Source organism: Triturus cristatus, chromosome 8 (assembly GCF_964204655.1).
Source record: "Triturus cristatus chromosome 8, aTriCri1.1, whole genome shotgun sequence".
Classification (NCBI taxonomy): Eukaryota; Metazoa; Chordata; class Amphibia; order Caudata; family Salamandridae; genus Triturus; species Triturus cristatus.
In genome coordinates, this window is record NC_140591.1 from 1,699,189,067 (window position 1) to 1,699,210,210 (window position 21,144).

The window sequence follows — 21,144 nt, forward strand, 5'->3', positions numbered from 1 at the left end:
AGTCCAGGTACTGTCATCATCATCTGCCCTCTCGTTAGTCCTGGCACTGTCATCATCATCTGCCCTCTCGTTAGTCCAGGCACTGTGTCATCATCTGCACTCTTGTCAGTCCAGGCACTGTGTCATCATCTACCTCTACCCTCTCATTAGTCCAGGCGCTGTGTCATCATCTGCCCTCTCATTAGTCCAGGCGCTGTGTCATCATCTGCCCTCTCATTAGTCCAGGCGCTGTGTCATCATCTGCCCTTTCGTTAGTCCAGGCACTGTGTCATCATCTGCCCTCTCGTTAGTCCAGGCAGTGTGCCATCATCTGCCCTCTCGTTATTCCAGGCACTGTGTCATCATCTGCCCTCTTATTAGTCCAGGCACTGTGCCATCATCTCCCCTCTCATTAGTCCAGGCACTGTGTCATCATCTGCCTTCTCGTTAGTCCAGGCACTGTGTCATCATCTACCCTCTCGTTAGTCCAGGCGCTGTGTCATCATCTGCCCTCCCGTTAGTGCAGGCACTGTGTCATCATCTGCCCTCTCGTTAGTCCAGGCGCTGTCTCATCATCTGCACTCTTGTTAGTCCAGACACTGTGTGATCATCTGCCCTCTCTCCAGTCCAGGCGCTTTGTCATTGTTGGACCTGGCCCTTTTGGCAGGTTCACCCCTAAACTTTTTGCATTTATCCTGGCCTTTTTCCCTATGGAGTGTTAGTAGTTTTAGGCCTCTAGGCACTTTAGCACTGTATCCCCGTGTAAAGTGCATGCGCTCTGTGTTACATTTAGTGAGACTGGCCTGCCCTCCCATAGGAATGCATAGGGGATATGTGTGTCCATGGTAGTTCTGATGTGAGAGGAGTGCAGGGGTGAGTTTGGTATGTGCAAACTCGTGAGAATAAATGCTGCGTAATGGTGTGCGCAGATTTAGTGTGACTGGTGGAGAAGTGCCACTTCTAGAAGTTGGCATGTCTGTGTGCTGTGTGATGTGAATTGCCTGTCTGGCTTGTGATTGACAGGAGCTGAGAGGGCTGGGAAATTCCAGGAGCCAGGGTGAGTCTGCCCGGTGGTGAATGGAGAGATCTGCATGTAGATGGGAGGGAGGAGTTGCACCTGGGACCTGAATGGGGCTGGGCCTTCCTTTCACAATGCTGGCTCCATCTCTTGTGGTCCGTCTGATGTCCCTGGCCTGTACTGTGAATAGAGAGGGGAGCTGAGCAAAACAAAGTGCTCCTGAACCAGTTGTATCTGGTTCTCCCCTTGCCCTACAGTTGCAGAACAAAGGAAAATGCTGTATAAAAGAAGGGGCTGTGACTCCATGAAAATGTTCTTGTTCTGGACTTAAATCTACCAGGGGCGTGCTGCTGCTGGGGGCCCAGAGGCAGGCTTGCCTCCCTGGGCCCTGCCCTGCCCCTGGGTGCCTGGAGGACTTCTTTTGGGGGACCCTTCAGCGCTGCATTGCCCCTTGATCCCTAAAGGAACTCTTGCTGGACTTGCTCTTTTCTTTTTAGGAAGGACTGTCTTTCTGCAGCTAGCGCCTAGCGCCTTGTGAGCGCTAAGATTTATTTTAATTATCCCCCAGAGGAGCACGCGGGCTCCGCAGCGCTGAGCTGCCCTTGAAGGAGAGGGAATCCCCGGTGTAGGGATTCCCCCGTGCTTTGTGATCTAGCGGGTGCCCACCCCGCGTTTCTACCGAGATTTTCTTATAACATGGAGGTGGGTGCCCACCCCGCATCGTGGTGCCTTTCGCGGGTGCCCACCCCGCTTCATGTTTTATTTTCAATAGCAGGAGCCCACCCTGCTTTATATCCCAATTCGGAGGGAGCCTACCCCTCATGGCGCCTGTTGGATTTTACCGCGGGAGCCCACCCCGCGTTTCACAGCTGCAGCCCGAGCCGCTAAATGCTGTTTAAAATGTTGGACCTTTCAACATAACAACTTAGAAATAGTATATTATTCCTATATTTTGTGTTTATCATCTAATAGGTCCCATGGAAATCGCATATGAATAAGTTCACGCCCTGAAGAAGGTGTTACCCCAGGAAAGGGGGTGTCACACCGAAACGCGCGTCGGCGTCTCGAACCGATTTGTTCGTCACACAGATCCATTGAGACTCATACAATTTCAAAAGAATAACCCTTTGTTTTCTCTTTTTTCCCCTTTTTGATACCCTCAATAGTAAATCTCTACCTACAATATACTAGTTTGTGTTTTTCACGCTAAAAAAGACACGCCAACAATGTTGGGCCTCTGAATTGTTCACTTTCCAGATTTTAGGATGTATGTGTTATATGTTGTTATGGTTTGAATGGATTTAAGTATGAATGAGAATGTTTGAATAGTTTATATCTTAGATTTTCCATGGGCATTATTTTTTTTTTTTTTTTTTTTTGTTTTTAAAGGTTTTTATTGAACAATAATTCGATTACAAGCACGGGCCTACAACCACCAGGGCCGGCCGCTAAGGACAGAATGAAATATACATTTATCAAAGCTGCAGTCGGTTCCCGGGGTTCGGCCCCGTAGTGACTCCGGATAGTTCTAAAGGAACAGGAGACTTAAATCCAACAAACACAAAAAACTAAAAGAAAAACAAAAGGCGAGGCATAAAGACAAACAGTGCAGGTCAGGCTTCCTCCGGGGAACTCCAGTTCAGACCATTAAGCAGCACGCGAAAGGAAGGAGTACCGGGAGGCTGGGGACGGGGGGGGGGGCCAAGGGAAATGAACGTCCATATGTAGTCATTCCAAAAGGTGCCCGGAACCGTCAAGGGTCAGGGGGACATGGCGATATCGGTGTCCACCAGGGGGGGCGTACAGATACCCCCGCGATATGCATTCCATTGCCCCCAGATTCTGCCCCATGCCCCCGGCTTACCACGGGCAACATACACAGTCTTCTCCCTGAACATACACCAGTCCATATTCTCCTTCCATACTGACACGGTGGGCGGCCGCTGGGCACCCCAAAGCTGCGCTATATCTCTCTTGGCAATCATGTTCCCCAGGGCCGCCCACCGAGTCTGAGCCGCGCTATAATCATTGGGCTCCCACACATTCAGGACACAGCGACGCACCTCCGGCAGCAGCACAACCCCAGTGACCTGTCCCATAACCGTATGTACCCGGCGCCAGTAGTCCGCCACCTCGCGGCACTCCCACAGGATATGGAGAAAGGTGGCGCTGAGCCCACAACCCCGCTTACAGAGCCCATCGTCGGAATACCCCATCGAGACCAAGCGAGGACCCGTCACATACACCCGGTGAAGAATCTTAAGCTGTACCAACCGGAGACGGGCTGGAATGGCGACCTCCTTGGGGGACGACAGTGCAGACTGCCAGTCCTCGTCGTCCAATTCCACCCCATCCCCCGTCCAAGCCTCCCGAAGGCGCACCAAGAGGTCAGCCCGATGATTAATCAGTTTCTTATAAATTAAAGAAATAGTACTGTCAGGGACATGTCCGTCAAGTATGCGGTCCTCGAGGGGCGAGGAAACCGGGATCTTGGTCCCCTCTCCAAAGACCGAGAGCAGGGCGTGTCGAACCTGGGCATAGCGGAAGAACTCCCTGTCCGTAAGCTCATATTCGGCCTGAAGAGCCGCGAAAGTCTTAACCGCGCCCTTATGCCACAGGTCTCCCACTTTGCTGATACCAATCGTGTCCCACTGGTCAAACCCCTTCGTAGTCCAGAGGCTCCCCAGGCGATCGGAGGCAAACAAAGGAGTAGCACATGTCAGTCGCTCACTCCAGCCCGTGGCCGCAGTGGCAGCCCTCCAAGTCCTCACCGCAATCTTAGTAGGACCCGTAAGGGTCCGGCCAGCCGAGCGGGAGTAAAGCGCCCTGTTATAGTCCCCGCCGGGAAGCAGGAACTTGTCCATCTCATACGCCGGATTCAGGCCAGGCGCATACGTGGCATGGTTGATGGCCGAAAGCTGCGCGGCCCAATAATACCTGCGAATGTCGGGAAGCGCGATGCCCCCGTCGTACCAGGGTAGAGTAAGCTTAGCCAGAGCAATACGCGCCCGCCCGTCCCACACCAGTCTCCTCTGCAGGCTCTCTACCTCCCGAAAGTAGGCCACTGGGATGACGTCGAAGGAATTCTGGAGTGCATAGAGGAACCTGGGAAGGGACATCATTTTGAACAGCGCGGCCCGACCCAGCGGGGACAGGGGCAGCCTGCACCACCGGGCCGTGTCCTCTCGCAATCGCCGAAGCGGACGCAGGAGATTCTGCTCATAGCGAGCCACCGGGTCCAGCGAAACGTATATCCCCAGGTACTTAAAGCCGCTCAGAGATACCTGGATCGGAAGCCGAGGCGGCAGGAGAGGAGGACCACCGGAGATCGGATAGACGCAGGATTTAGACCAATTGATTGTGAGACCCGAATTATTCCCAAAGGAAGTCAGAACGTCAAAGAGGACGTTGAGCGACTGCCGCGGTGAGGTGTGATATAGGAGAATATCGTCCGCATACAGGGAAACCCGATCTTCAAAGCCCGGGGCCCACCGGATCCCTCTAAGCGAGGGCTCCCAGCGGAGCCAAGCCGCGAGTGGCTCCAGGGCGAGAGCAAAGAGCAAAGGGGACAACGGGCATCCCTGCCTCGTGCCCCTGCCGAGGGCAAAGGGCCGCGAGACCCGCCCATTCACCACCACCTGGGCCATGGGTCCCGTGTAAAGAAGCTTCACCCAGCCAATAAATCCTTCCCCAAAGCCAAATTTAGCCAAGACAGCCCAGAGGAATGGCCACTCGATGGTGTCAAAAGCCATCGTGGCGTCCAGAGAAACCAGCACGGCCGGTTCGGAGAGGAGCTCCGCCCTGGCAAGGGCGCCGTGAAGACGCCGCAAGTTAAGAGCGGTGTTACGATGCGGGATGAATCCGCATTGGTCCGGATGAATAAGATCGCACACGACGCTCAACAGACGAGTGGCAAGGACTTTCGCTAAGATCTTAGGCTCCGCATTTAGCAGTGAAATAGGCCGGTAAGAAGTACAGCGGTCTCGCGGCTTGCCCTCCTTGGGGATAACGACTATCGTGGCCAAACGCTGGTCGGCCGGGAGGGAACCCGCCGCCAGAGACTCACGGAACATGCGACTGAGGAAGGGCGCAAGCTTGTCAGGGCGCAATTTATATAGCTCAATGGGCAGACCGTTGGGACCCATAGCCTTGCCCGCGCGAAGGGAGCGGATCGCGGTCGCTATTTCATCCGCCGACAAGGGGGCGTCCAGCCGCTCACGGTCCTCGACGGACAGGCCGGGCAAGGCGATATCCCTCAGAAGAAGGCGAGAGTCGTCCTCATCCCTGTCAGTCACTGGGGAGTACACAGCCCGGAGGTGGTCGGCAAAACATTCCACAATCTCGTCAGGCTCCGTCACACACACACCATCCGCAGCACGCAACTCCCGGACCACACGATTCACTCTCTCCTTCCTGTCCAGCCACGCGATCAACTTTCCCGCCTTGTCCCCGGCATCGTACAGTCGACCCTGCTGCTCCCTATATATAGTTTTGGCCGCGTCAGTGACCAGGGACCTATATTCAAACTGTTTCAGGCTGAGGGCATGGAGCCCGTCCGGAGTGACATTCGCCTCCAAGGCCGACTCCAGCCCCAGGATGTCAGTCTCCAGCCTCACCACTGCCTCACTCTTGACCCTCTTAGCCACCACTATCTGGGAAAGGGCGTGTCCGCGGATCACGGTTTTAAAGGCTTCCCACAGGGACATTGCAGACGACACCGACCCCTCGTTATCCAGGAAGTATTGGTCCATAGCCTTAACCAGGCTGTCACGAGTCGTAGGGTCTCGCAGGTACCATGGGTTAATGGGAGCGATCCGCCCTGCAGACCGCGGCCCGGTGTCAAAAAGAAGCCACAGCGGAGAATGGTCGGAGATACCCCGCGCCAGGTGCCTGACCTCTCGAATCCGACCAGTCTGCGCCGCGGGCATCAGGAAGTAGTCTAACCTAGAGAGACTCCCATGCGCCCCCGAGTGAAAGGTGAATTGACATTGGGTCGGATGCATTAATCTCCAACTATCCACCAGGCCGAAGGTATCCAGCATCCCACCCAGCCATGCCTGGGCAGCGGGGAGGGTCCTTGGTGGGTGACGATCCAGTTCCCCCGAAACCACAGAATTAAAGTCCCCGCCCATGAGCAGGAGGCTGTCCGGAAGGTCAAGCAGCATTCGACCCAAGTCAGTGAAGGTGGAGTTCTGGAGGCCCGGGGGGACGTAAACTGAAACCAGGGCAAGGGGCTGCCCCTCCCACCTCCCAATCAAGCACACATAGCGCCCTCTGTCATCCGAGACTATCTTAGTGATCTCCACCGGAAGTGAGGTTCGCAGGAGAATGCCCACCCCCCTGGAACCAGTTGTGAAACCAGAATGGGCCACGAGGCGGTATCCCCCCCTGTTCATTGCATGACAAACATTGCCAACCAGATGCGTCTCCTGGAGAAACACCACGTCAGGAGTCAAACGACGCAAATATTGCAGTACTACACCCCGCTTGATACGGTCCCCCAACCCATTGACGTTCCATGACATAAGCCTCAACCCGTCCCCCCCCATCCCCCCCAATAGATCAAGGGTCCCCCAGCCTGTAGCACAGTTCCCAAATGTGGACAAAAATCAGTACCTCGCCCTGTAAACAAAAAACACACAACAAAACAACCCCTCCTCCCCCCCAACCCCACCCCAGGACAAACTCCCCCCACCCTGCACCCCTGCGGGCCAAAAAACCCCCCCAACTTGCAGTGTGCCTGTCGCCCCTCTAACCCCATTCTACGAAAAGACCCCAGAGGAGGTAAGGGACCCGTCCCCGCCCGCCCCCCTCACTGGTCCTGGTAAAACACAATATGCAAATGAAATAAGACCCGACTGTACAGTGCAAAACGGCAAAATCAAGGACCAAAAGTCATTCTAAAGGGGACCCATCACCCGCGGTGCCCGCGGAGGGTCCGGGACGGCCACCTCCGTCCGGCAGAGAGTCCAGTCAGTCACTTGCAGCAACAGGAGAGTCAAAAAAGGCTGTCCGATCCCCATGTTCCACTCGGAGTTTTGCAGGGTAGAGCATCGAATATTTTAGGCCCAGCTCGCGGAGACGACGCTTCACCCCCTGGAATCCCATCCGTTGTTTCTGGACCAGTTGCGTGAAGTCCGGATAAAAATTGATGGTCGAGTTCTCATAACGAACCGGGCCGTGGGCCCGTGAGGCCTGCAGAATAGCGTCGCGGTCCCTGTAGTAGAACAGTTTGGCCACGATAGGCCTCGGGGGGGCCCCCGGCCGTGGCCGACCGCCCGGAACTCGATGGGCCCGCTCCACGGCAAAGAACTTACTTAGGCCAGCCGGGGACAACTGTTTCAGGATAAGTTCCTCGACCACGAGGTCAACCGGGCGGCCGTCGGAGGACTCCGGTACACCTATGACGCGAATGTTGTTGCGTCGGGCCCGTCCCTCGAAGTCCTCAAGCCGCCGGGCCATATGATCGTTAACCACCCTGATGTCTCCAAGCGCGGCCCGCAGATCCGACACCTCCGCACCGAGGGTGGAGGTCCGCGTGTCGAGAGCCTGGACCCTCTCGTTAGTTTTGGAGAGGTCGGCCCGGATCAGGGTGACATCAATCGCGACAGTGTCAATCTTACGGGCCAGGGCCTCATATTGCGTCGCGATGGTTTCCCTAATGCCATCAATGGCGCCCATAATGTCCTGTAGGGATAGTTCCGTAGAGACGGTCGCGCCACCCTCCGCAGTATCCGAGGGGAGGCCAGCAGCGCCAGAGGGCCCCCTGCCCTGGGTGTAGCGGTCCATGTTATTGCTCTGGACTGTTCCCCCGCGGAGGGAAGCCTTGGTCTTGCGGCCCTCGGGACCCCCTTTACCCCCCATGTGAACACGGTCACTCAAGGGGACCTCCAATCAAGAGGTGTAAGGGCACCAGCAAGAAGACCACAAAATGTCAATATAGGAGGTCCGAGGCGATAGGCACCCTAGTGGCAGTTGAAAGGAAACCTCATGCAGAGGCCCAGGAAGCACCTCGCCACCCCGAGCGCACCCCCCTGCCGGTCTCCTGAAGTGCAAAACCGAAACCGAAAGTGATGGATCGGCAGCTGGCACCGCGCTGAAGCCGCTGTTGTTCAATTGCAGCCCGGCCCCTCGGGTCACCTTCACCCCGGTCACCTCCGTCGGGTGGGTCCCAAAAGTTCCGACGACGACAACTCAGGATTCCCAGGTCCGATTTGAGTTTTGAAAAGAGATATATGCTCAGCTGGTCTTTATCTCCCAGATTCCATAAGCCACGTCAGGATATTATCAGGATAGATTCCGAGGAGCAGAGAGGGTCCGGGGAGCCCTGTGCTCACGCGACCATCTTGGATGCGCGCTAGGCTCCTCCCCCCTCCATGGGCATTATTGTTCATAGGACCATTATGTCCTTTGTTTGTTGAACTGTTTTTTCGATTTATGATTTGTGCATTTAAAAAGTAAGCTTCTTTCAATTAATTTGAAAATAAAAAAAGTATAAATATGACATTTTGATTCGTAGCATAATTTATATGCATAGTCTAGATAGAGTGTTTTTTTCTTTAAAAACTGACTTAGATGCTTTAGTTGAAAATTTGTAGGTACAGCAGACTCTTTCTTGTTTACTTTTGATTGATCCCCTGCTGCTCTACCTCTATTGACCTAGGGGTTCCCCTATTGTAGTGGTTGTTCCTTCCCAGCCTTGTTTGCTGTGGGGTTTATTTGTATTCTCATATCTTCGAATTGATTCCTGATAGTTGCACGCATCACCTTTGTTTAATTTCTTTTTTTTGCACCAGTCCTTTGGGAGTATTTATTATCACTTCCCTTTTTCATTTTCTTTATTCATTCTATATCATTTTTTATTTAATTTATTGTTATTCAAAACTTCCTATGGACAGTATTAAAACCTTTGGTTTTTCTGATGAAGATTATGCACGCCTTATAGGCCAAACACTGGACCCTGATAGACCTTTCTCACTTTCTAAAGGACCTAATGAGGATTGGACTAAACTGTTCAACCTAAAGAAAAAAACAAAACGTACAGAATCACATGCCAACTTTATGTTAGAATATCTGAAAGCGGGAACCATCCCCATTGGCCTCCGAGTCAGGAACATACCGGGTTTATTTGTGGAGATCAGGCAATTCCTTGAGAAGTGGGCCTTGATATCAAACAGGTGCTCTAGAGACTGGATGATCCTTATTATTGAAACCGCTAGGGAGGTAATCCAGTTATTAAATAAGGAAATCCAGGACCTAGAAGACAAACTTAAAGCATCTAGCGGCCTCGAGGAAGGCAAGAAAAAATTGGAAGAGATTGGGATAGAGCTAGATTCATTTAGTGAATATCTATTCAAAAGAAAGACGGACAAGCTAAGGAAGGACATTAGACTCTTCTCCCAGGAACGGGCCTATCCTTATCTGTCCGAGAACTTTTATGCCACAACAAATGACAGTTCGACTGGCAATTCTAATCCCCAGTGGAGCAATAAACGCATTATTACATTTTCAGACACTACTGACTCAGACAGCGAGGGGCCATCCTATCAAACCCCCCAATATAGATCAGACACTGATAGATATCAAAGTGAGAATCGTTTTTTAGGGAATCGAAAGGGCGGATCCCGCCCACGTTTTCAAAACCAATACCGGAACCAATACCAGAACATACACCAAAGGAATCAATATCAGGAACCAATTCAACCACAGAGATACCAGGAACAAGCACAACCACAAAGATACATCCGGACCCGCCAGAACCAATACTGGCGAACATAGCCAAAATTCCAGTGTTCAATCTATCAGCACATATGATAGACGACCCCACTGAAACATTACTCACCAAAGGACTATCATTTGTTCCTTCGGTTACGATGAACAAATTTGAATTTATGACAGACATACATGCTTTCTTCCGGAAAATCAGACTTAGAAAATTCTTTCAGAACAGAGATGAGAATGACCATAATGGGAATCGCTCTGGTCTTAAACCACCATCGAATTTTACACCTACCATTGACCAAATAGGAAAAGAAGTAGACCTCTTTGAGAAAGCCGTCCTTAACAAGATTGAAAAAATAACCACATTCGTACCCTTTCCCACTAATAACATCACTAGGGAAGAAAAGAATGCCCTTACTACCTTGAAGAACAACAAAGATATCACAGTGAAACCATGTGACAAAGGGGGTGGCATAGTCATCTTTGATACTTGTGACTATAAAGATAGAATGAATGTTCTGTTGGGATCACCCAGACATTATTTGAAAATTACCACCAATCCGGAACCTAGACTGAAACGCAGAATTCTTCAGGTCGTGGTATCAGCTGTAGAGAGGGGAGAAATCTGCGAAAAAGAAGCAGAATATCTCACCCCCACACATACCCGGATCCCCATTATCTATGGAGTTCCTAAAACTCACAAAAATCAGAAGGACCCCCCAATGAGACCCATTGTTTCCACCATAGGATCGGCGACAGAACCACTTTCAATATATATTGATCGGTTCCTTCAACCTTTGTTCACTACGCTCCAATCCTATGTTAAGGACACGGGACACTTTATTTCCAAAATAGAAGGCCTACAATATGATCCAGAACGAGAAATATTAGTCACCATGGACATTGAGTCCTTATATTCTAACATTCCACAAGGAGATGCTTTGAGAGTAGTTAAGGACAAAATCCAATCAGTAACATCATTACATAACAACATATTCTTGATTCAATGTTTGGAAATTGTTCTGGAAGAAAATTTCTTTGAATTTGATGGCGACTTTTATCATCAAGTACAGGGAGTCAGCATGGGGGCGGCCTGTGGCCCCAGTGTCGCCTGTCTGTACATGGGACACTTCGAAGATCGAAACATCTATAACGAGGTGGCTCCATTTTATGAGAATATCCGTCACTGGTCACGCTTCATTGACGATATATTCTTCGTCTGGAGTGGTGACCAAGAATCCCTCAACGAATTTATCTCTTGGATTAATCTAGCTGACCCTAATCTCCGATTTACGGCACAAAGCAGTGTTCAAAAACTAGAGTTTCTTGATGTCTATGTGAAGCATGAAGATTTCCAACTAAAGGTATCACTTTTCACGAAGCCTACCTCTAGAAATACTCTGCTCCATTTTGAAAGCTTTCACCCCAATAGCCAAAAATCGAGTATACCATTCAGCCAGTTTCTACGATTGCGTAGAAACTGCACTTCAATCAAAGATTATCTCCTTCATTCTGAATTAATGAAACAAAAATTCATTCAGAGAGGGTATCCCAACAGGCTTGTCAGGGATGCACTCAAGAGAGCAAGATACTTCAATCGGGATACGCTATTTATCCCCAAGGAGAAAGAAAATAAGATGGACAAACTGGTATGTGTTATTAAACACTCATCCATTAATCACAAAGTACGACAAATTGTCAACTCACATTGGCATTTACTCAACCTAGACAACCAGACACCCAGGATTCCCAAGCCTCTTTTCGCATTCCGAAGGAACAAGAACTTAAAAAACATATTGGTGAGGGCTAAACTACCAGAACGGAATGTTGCGACACAGAGATCCATCACAGGAAATGTTCCTGTACTGGGACAATATCAATGTGGAGGATGCCAGGCATGCCCTAATGCCATTGTGGATGACAATATCGTAATCAACAATCGGACTGTCAACCTCAAAGAGATGACAAATTGTAAAACATCCAACTGTATATATGTCATCTTATGTCCTTGCAATATCCCCTATGTGGGAGAGACTGGCAGAGAATGCAAGATACGCATAGGGGAACACAAGTCCAATATCAGGCGAAACAACCTTACAGCCCCATTGGTTAAACACTGGATGGAGGCTAAACACACTGAAAAGGACCTACATTGGACCATCTTAGAAAAGATCCGGACACAAAAGGGCACTGACAGTAATTGCATCCGTAAAAAACGAGAAGTTTTTGGGATTTTCTTTCTGGACTCTAAAATGAAGGGTCTGAATGAGGATTTACCTTGGGAAAACGCGATCATTTAAATAGTATGACATGGTTGTTTAACATTTCCGTCTTTGAAGGCGACTCTACAGTACTATGTTCCATCTTGATCTACATTCTCCCCTGTTTACTTTTCAACCCTATTTATAACCATTCTGATGGGGTATTTAATCGAATTTCCTGTGGAATTTTCTTCTGCCTACTATTGGAGCCATTTTTATGGGGCTCTTAATTCAATTGAATCATTTGCGCCCTTTAGAGATATTCTTTATCTCGTTTGCCCCAACATTTATTGTTATCAGCCTCCGTTCCCATCTTAGGGAACTCCGTTCCAACATACTCTGTGGAATCCACAGCCACCTTTTATATTTTTCACTATGACGTAGTTTGCACACTCCCTCAAGTAGTACTTAAACAGCTGAGTACTCTTGGGCTTTTCGTTTTTCATCTTTAAAGAGGAGCCAACCGGGAGAGGAGCACATCTAGCCGTTTGCTGTTTATCAAAAACGTCCGTTTATCTGAACGAGACGAGACGAAAGATTATGCTATCAGGCAACCCTGACGGTGAGTGCTTTGGAACCCGTGGGACTGTCTAAATTGAAGCTTAATTACTTCCATGCGTTCATTACGAACGCTAATGTCATCTACATTTTTGCTTTTAGACCTAACGGAAAACTCGTGCCATTTTCATCAATACTGCCACTTTGAAGCTGGTTCTACGCCAAGTTAGAGCAGCGAGGTGCTGCTATTTCAACTACAAAGTAGGTGGCCCACTTCATTAACCGTTATTGATGTTTCAAACTCGGAATCTCGTTCAAACCAGCTTATTTACACACCGTGTGCTTCCTTGTTTTTAGGCTTAGAACCTCTCCTCCCCTGCCTGCTTGGAGCACCTACAAAAGAGACCTTTGAACGCTGGCCCCAGGTAGACCTGTACTCTTAGATTTGGGTCACCGTCCCCATGTTTTACACATCATTTTTGTAATGCGTGCTAAGTAACCAGAATGATAATTCCTCTTGTCTTCATTTTTAGATCCACAACCCCCTCTAGCGGACGAGCTTTATTTAATCTCTATGCTCGCCCCCTGTAAGAATTTCTGAAGTTGTTCTACTGAATCTACGAACACTTTCCTTTTTCTTATGGTGAGCATTTCTATTCTACCCTATCTCTGTGCTATATGTTCTATATGGAATGAGTTATCTTTTTTTATTTCATTATTCTCTCTAGCCTGACACTTATTCTAAACTGTTCTCTTCTTTTGCTCTGAAGACTGGTTGAAATTATTTTGCAGCTTTGAGCTGGTTGTTCACATCTGTTCTCTAATCATGGTTAGCATCTGTGGTTTTGTCTTACTTATTTCAACTGAATTTCTTTTACAAAATCCACCTATTTTTACCTAGATGTGTTAACACACTTAGAAATCCAACAGATGCCTTGATTATTTGGTAAGACTAGCATTTTTTGGATTTCATTATTATATTTCTTCCTATTCGATTGGGGAATTTTCATTTGTTTCGTGTGTGCAACTATCATATATAAATCATTTATCCTGATTTTTACCACTTATATGCCTAGACCAGTGCTTATAACGATCCTGAATACTAAGTCCGGTTGTTGATATCTTATGCTGTTTAAAATGTTGGACCTTTCAACATAACAACTTAGAAATAGTATATTATTCCTATATTTTGTGTTTATCATCTAATAGGTCCCATGGAAATCGCATATGAATAAGTTCACGCCCTGAAGAAGGTGTTACCCCAGGAAAGGGGGTGTCACACCGAAACGCGCGTCGGCGTCTCAAACCGATTTGTTCGTCACACAGATCCATTGAGACTTTACAATTTCAAAAGAATAACCCTTTGTTTTCTCTTTTTTCCCCTTTTTGATACCCTCAATTGTAAATCTCTACCTACAATATACTAGTTTGTGTTTTTCACGCTAAAAAAGACACGCCAACAATGTTGGGCCTCTGAATTGTTCACTTTCCAGATTTTAGGATGTATGTGTTATATGTTGTTATGGTTTGAATGGATTTAAGTATGAATGAGAATGTTTGAATAATTTATATCTTAGATTTTCCATGGGCATTATTGTTCATAGGACCATTATGTCCTTTGTTTGTTGAACTGTTTTTTCGATTTATGATTTGTGCATTTAAAAAGTAAGCTTCTTTCAATTAATTTGAAAATAAAAAAAGTATAAATATGACATTTTGATTCGTAGCATAATTTATATGCATGGTCTAGATAGAGTGTTTTTTTCTTTAAAAACTGACTTAGATGCTTTAGTTGAAAATTTGTAGGTACAGCAGACTCTTTCTTGTTTGCTAAAGAATCTCTCCCCAGGCCGCACTCAGCGCGACCCGGAAGTCAGGCAAGCCTTGCCTGGGACAGGGGCGGGGCCTCGCCGGTCGCAGGAAGTTGCCTTAGGTCCCAGCGGGGCTCCCTTGAGCGGTTGGGAGCCTCGGGAGCCCCCGGGTGAAAGAGCCGTGATGTTGCGACCCCAGGCGGGACTCCCGTAGTGAAGAGGGAGTCCCGCAGGCAATCACAGCGCGATCGAGAGAGGCGGCCCCAGACGAGAGACGAGCCTCTTGAGCCCCGCCGGCGCAGAGAGCAGCAGAGCTCGGCCGCAGGACGGCCCGCATCCCGGTGAGTGAAGAGGGCTGGGGGGGGAGAGGGGACCGAGGCACAAGTACCGGTGCCTACCCCCTGAGCAGCCCCACTTGGCAGAGGGTCGCTCCATCATGTGCATGTGTTGTTTCAGAGCCCGTGTGGCTCCAGCGGGGCATGGTGATTCGAAAGCTCCTGTGCGCTCCCTTGGGGGCAGATGTGTTTTTGAGCGCCAGTGCGCTCCAACGCTTGGGGCATATTTACTTTAAAGGGCCACGACTGTTAAAATGGCCACAGGAGCACGTGTTCTTTCCCACGTTTACCCCCATCATTTTTAGAGCCTAGGGGGCTCCAACGTTTGGCACATATGTTTTAAGGGCCACTGAGAGCCCATGACTCATTTGATTATTTACAGCTGGCCAGCAAATAGTGGGCAGCTGCACCATTTAGGCCCAATTCCTGAGAGGGACAAAAGTGGCACAGAGGTGCCAGGCCTTCCCCAGCTGTGCAGCAATTAGTGCCAGCTGCTACGTTTAGGCCAGCACGAAGTGCGCACGCTTGACTGTCGCTGCATTGGCAGCATCCCTGACTTTTGGACAGAGGGCAGTTGAGCCCCTTTGGAATGGCCAGTTCACCAGGGGGATTGTTAGGTTTATAGGGCGCCAGGCCCTACTGTGATTTTGGGTGCTAGGAAATCTGATTCCTGTAGAATGATTTACGCACCCGTGTTGATACCTCTAAATGTGTTTTATGATTATGAGGTTGGTTCACATATTATGGTTTATGCTAGTGAGATTTATTTCCTAATGTAGTTATACTTAGGAGGTCAGGGTCTAATGTGTTTAGACTTGTGAGATGGTTGTTTCATGTGTTTATGAGGGTGAGGTTGGCGCAGAAGGAAATTCGCGCCTGGTGTGATACTGTGCATAATGTTGTTTATGTTACAGGCCGATGCTAAGTACAGTGATTACCAGTAGTCACTGGTTGTGTTCTATGTTTATGATAAGTTCTACATTTACTAAGTTCACTTTGTGATGGTACTGACAGTGGTCCAGTGGGCCCTGTCAGGTGTAAATAATCCCTTGTAAATATGACCTAATGCCAGGTGGCACCCTGTATAATATGTGCTTACTATTCTAATGTGTTATGATAATACAAAGGCTATTTTTATATATAACCTTGTGTGGAGTTTCCTTTGTGGTGGGCCTGGGATGTTGTTGCTGTGTGCGGGCGCAAATGCTTTACACATTGCCTCCGGGATAAGCCTGACTGCTTGTGCCAAGCTACCAAGGGGGTGAGCAGGGGTTATCGTTGGCGTGTAACTTCCTTGCCCCGACTAGAGTGGTGGTTTCTGCCTGGCTTTGGCGCACGCCTTAGCCAGCCAGAAATCCCATTTCTAACAGTCATCGTCTGCCCTCTCATTAGTCCAGACACTGTGTCATCATCTGCCCTCTCTCCAATCCAGGCACTGTGTCATCATCTGCCCTCTCTCCAGTCCAGGCGCTGTGTCTTCATCTGCCCTCTCATTAGTCCAGGCATGTCTCATCATCTGCCCTCTCGTTAGTCCAGGCACTGTGTCATCGGCTGCCCTCTCGTTAGTCCAGGCACTGTGCCATCATCTGCCCTCTCATTAGTCCAGGAACTGTGTCATCATCTGCACTCTTGTTAGTCCAGGCACTGTGTCATCATCTGCACTCTCGTTAGTCCAGGCGCTGTGTCATCATCTGCCCTCTCATTAGTCCACGCGCTGTGTCATCGTCTGCCCTCTCGATTGTCCAGGCGCTGTGTCATCATTTGCCCTCTCATTAGTCCAGGCGCTGTGTCATCATCTGCACTCTCATTAGTCCAGGCGCTGTGTCATCATCTGCCCTCTCGATAGTCCAGGCACTGTGTCATCATCTGAACTCTCATTAGTCCAGACACTGTGTCATCATCTGCCCTCTCTCCAATCCAGGCACTGTGTCATCATCTGCGCTCTCTCCAGTCCAGGCGCTGTGTCTTCATCTGCCCTCTCATTAGTCCAGGCATGTCTCATCATCTGCCCTCTCGTTAGTCCAGGCACTGTGTCATCGTCTGCCCTCTCTCCAGTCCAGGCACTGTGCCATCATCTGCCCTCTCATTAGTCCAGGAACTGTGTCATCATCTGCACTCTTGTTAGGCCAGGCACTGTGTCATCATCTGCACTCTCGTTAGTCCAGGCACTGTGTCATCATCTGCACTCTCGTTAGTCCAGGCGCTGTGTCATCATCTGCCCTCTCATTAGTCCACGCGCTGTGTCATCGTCTGCCCTCTCGATTGTCCAGGCGCTGTGTCATCATTTGCCCTCTCATTAGTCCAGGCGCTGTGTCATCATCTGCCCTCTTGTTTGTCCAGGCGCTGTGTCATCATCTGCACTCTCATTAGTCCAGGCACTGTGTCATCATCTGTACTCTCATTAGTCCAGGCGCTGTGTCATTATCTGCCCTCTCATTAGTCCAGGCACTGTGTCATCATCTGCCCTCTCGATAGTCCAGGCGCTGTGTCGTCATCTGCCCTCTTGTTTGTCCAGGCGCTGTGTCATCATCTGCCCTCTTGTTTGTTCAGGCACTTTGTCGTCATCTGCCATCTCATTAGTCCAGGCGCTGTGTCATCATCTGCCCTCTCATTAGTCCAGGCGCTGTGTCATCATCTGCTGTCTCATTAGTCCAGGCGCTGTCTCATCGGCTGCCCTCTCGTTAGTCCAGGCACTGTGTCATCATCTGCTCTCTCATTAGTCCAGGCGCTGTGTCATCATCTGCCCTCTCATTAGTCCAAGCACTGTGCCTATTTCCACATTCCAATCCATCTGGCACATCGCCGGTACCTCAGATTTGTAGTCAGATGGCGGCATTGCCAATTCAAGGCGCTTGCCTTCAGAGTCATCACTGCACCCAGGGTGTTCATCAAGGGCCTCACTGGGTTGGCCTCTCACCTGCGCAGACTGGCACCCACCTCTTTCCCTATCTGGACAACTGTCTCATCAAGAGTGCCACCCTCAGAAATGCTCAGGTCCCCATCAATCTACTTTACAAGCTAGGTTTAACTATCAATGCCTCAAAATCCCACCTCCAACCCCCCCTCCAGATCCAACCCTATCTGGAAGTAGTTCTCAACTCGGAGGTTGGCATGCCCTAACCAAATGCTGCCAGGATGCTGTGTATTCAGACACTCATTCTTGTTTTTCAACCAGACCAACAAGTCACGGTAAGAACAGTCATGCGCCTCCTCGGCACGATGGCTTCCTGTATTGCTATAGTACCCCATGCTCGGTTACACGTGCATCCATTGCAGGCGTGCTTAGCGTGCCAGTGGGCTCCAGGGGAGGGTCATTGAAGGATCTAGTGCTGGTCAGCCGTACACTCTTGTCACTCTCTGCAGCGGTGGAACACCAACAACCTATGGCCGGGAGGGCCTTTTTTAGGCCAAGGTCCACAGAGGACCATCACAACGGACGTGCAAAGGGGCGTGCACGTACAATCTTGCAATCTGGGCCTGGCAGTTCGGCCTGGAGTGTTCCCATGAGGAACAGGGTCAAGACGGATTTGCATATGGCTGGGTCCACACTCGGGTGGCGTTGTGAGCAAAAACCAATGGATTAAATCCAGATCCTTGTGACTGGGGGTGAATGTTTGATTTGTTCAGCATTCCGTACATCATTTGGTGAATTTGCTTTTACAGTTCATGCACAGCATGTGTATCTACAGCCACGCATGCCTCAAACGGAAAATGTTACATACCCAGTAAGGATCTGTTCATGGCATGTAATGCTTTAGAATCACATGTGCCCACCCTCCTCCTCGGACGCCTGTAGCTGTTACTGTTCTATTTCACTTTCCTCTTTCTTTGCATGGGCATCTTTCTATACAACGCTTCACATTCGATCCTCGCCCGCTGTGCGGGAAAATAATCTAACAATGGAGTCGATGACCATGCGCACTACCAGCAGGACCTTGTGACTCAAGAGACTTTCTTTAAAGAAAAACAACTTGCACACATCCGGGGCCAACACTAGATGGCAGAATTATGCACAACGCATGAATCTACAGCACTACATGCTACGAACAGATGCTTACTGGGTAAGTAACATTTTCCTTTTGGTCGATTGGATGCAGCTAGGGTGCCCCAGTCACCCCGGTCTCCCCAGTTACTTGGTGGACCCACACATCCGCCTTTCTGATCTCTGATGGTACTCTGAGCCTGAAACACAAACTGCAGGGCTTAGAAATGTGTGCATCCATACATGGATTTCCGGGATGGATAACTGCCAGCTCATTGCCAATAGCAAAGGTTTTTTTATAGAGTATGCTGGCACTTTAGAATGCGGCACAGTTGGCACTGATCAGGTCGACCAACACTGAATGGTCGTGGGACAGATTTTAGGTACACATATTGTCTTAGTGGAGAGTTGGGATTTTCTGTGTTAAAATTAATGTTTGTTATAAATCAAACAGGTGGAAATTGTCTTTCTCTTTCTTTCAGGAGTGGACACTTTCAGACCAGAGGGTGTCAGGGTGTCAGATGAAGGACAAATCTCAACTGTGGAAGTGAAGCTGGAGCCCAAGGAAACTCCAATAATCTTTGGCGGACCCCATAATCCGCTTCATATTGGTTGCCAAGACTTTGACAAGAGCTGGCGGCCCGGCGAAGAGGACGAGGGGCCTCACGCCGCTCGCCATGATACGACAGGTGAGGAACTTGTCAACAATTGTCTTTCACTTGTGTGGCAGCACTATCCTGTTTATGTCTCATGCCATCAGCACTCTGAGGCACAGTGCTCCATTGCTTGTTTCTAATGAACTTGTCATCACTGGTTGACTTATTGTTCCTCTGTCTGAAGACCAGCCATTGGGGAGGACTGATAGTGCTCCTGTCTGAAGAACCGGCCATTGGGGAGGACTGATAGTGCTCCTGTCTGAAGAACCGGCCATTGGGGAGGACTGATTGTGCTCCTGTCTGAAGATCCGACAATTGGGATGACTGATAGTGCTTCTGTCTGATAAACCGTCCATTGGGGATGACTGATAGTGCTCCTGTCTGAAGAACTGGCCATTGGGGATGACTGATAGTGCTCCTGTCTGAAGAACCGGCCATTGGGGAGGACTGGTTGTGCTCCTGTCTGAAGAACCGGCCATTGGGGAGGACTGATTGTGCTCCTGTCTGAAGATCCGACAATTGGGATGACTGATAGTGCTTCTGTCTGATAAACCGTCCATTGGGGATGACTGATAGTGCTCCTGTCTGAAGAACTGGCCATTGGGGATGACTGATAGTGCTCCTGTCTGAAGAACCGGCCATTGGGGAGGACTGATTGTGCTCCTGTCTGAAGATCCGACAATTGGGATGACTGATAGTGCTTCTGTCTGATAAACCGTCCATTGGGGATGACTGATAGTGCTCCTGTCTGAAGAACTGGCCATTGGGGATGACTGATTGTGCTCCTGTCTGAAGAACCGGCCATTGGGGAGGACTGATTGTGCTCCTGTCTGAAGATCCGACAATTGGGATGACTGATAGTGCTTCTGTCTGATAAACCATCCATTGGGGAGGACTGAGTGTGCTCCTGTCTGAAGAACCGGCCATTGGGGAGGACTGATTGTGCTCCTGTCTGAAGAACCGGCCATTGGGGAGGACTGATTGTGCTCCTGCCTGAAGATCCGGCCATTGGGATGACTGATTGTGCTCCTGTCTGATGAACCGGCCATTTGGGATGACTGATAGTGCTCCTGTCTGAAAAACCGGCCATTGGGGATGACTGATAGAGCTCCTGTCTGAAGAACCGGCCATTGGGAATGGCTGACAGTGCTCTTGTCTGACGAACCGGCCATTGGGAATGGCTGACAGTGCTCTTGTCTGATGAACCGGCCATTGGGGATGACTGATAGTGCTCCTGTCTGAAGAACCGGCCATTGGGAATGACTGACAGTGCTCTTGTCTGATGACACGGCCATTGGGAATGACTGACAGTGCTCTTGTCTGATGACACGGCCATTGGGAATGACTGACAGTGCTCTTGTCTGATGAACCGGCCATTGGGAATGACTGACAGTGCTCTTGTCTGATGAACCGTCCATTGGGAATGGCTGACAGTGCTCTTGTGTGATGAACCGGCCATTGGGAATGACGGATAGTGAGTACTTCTGTCTGGCGAATCTTTCTTCGGGGGATGAGCTGTGGTGTGTCTGTCTGATATAGCTCTCATCGGTAGCTGGGGTATAGTTTTTCTGTCTGAGTCACCTTTCTTCAGGGGATATGCGGTACAGTGCTTCTGTCACAGTACCTTTCATCAACTTGAAGTATATTGCTTCTGTCTGATGAACCTTTTATTGTGAACTGAGTTAGAGTGCTTTTGTTGCTATACCTTTCATCACGGACTGAGGTATAGGGCTTCCTTCACTGTACCTTTCTTTGAGGGCTGAGTGAAATGCTTGTGTTTGATGAACCTGTCATCAGGAACTGACATATAGAGTTTCTGTATGATGAACCATTCATTGTTGACTGAGGTATAATGCATCTGTCCCTGTACTTTTGATAATGGA

At 49.5% G+C, this 21,144-nt stretch overlaps 1 protein-coding gene across 1 annotated transcript in view; it reads left to right on the forward strand.

Annotated features, from left to right (window-relative positions):
* The window catches only part of LOC146808639 (uncharacterized), a 336,504-nt gene that overhangs the window by 169,824 nt on the left and 145,536 nt on the right, over window positions 1-21,144 (forward strand). The window contains exon 5 of the mRNA XM_085623674.1: window positions 19,088-19,294. Within this exon, the coding sequence (XP_085479800.1) occupies window positions 19,088-19,294 (207 nt within the window). The remainder of the gene's footprint in view (window positions 1-19,087; window positions 19,295-21,144) is intronic.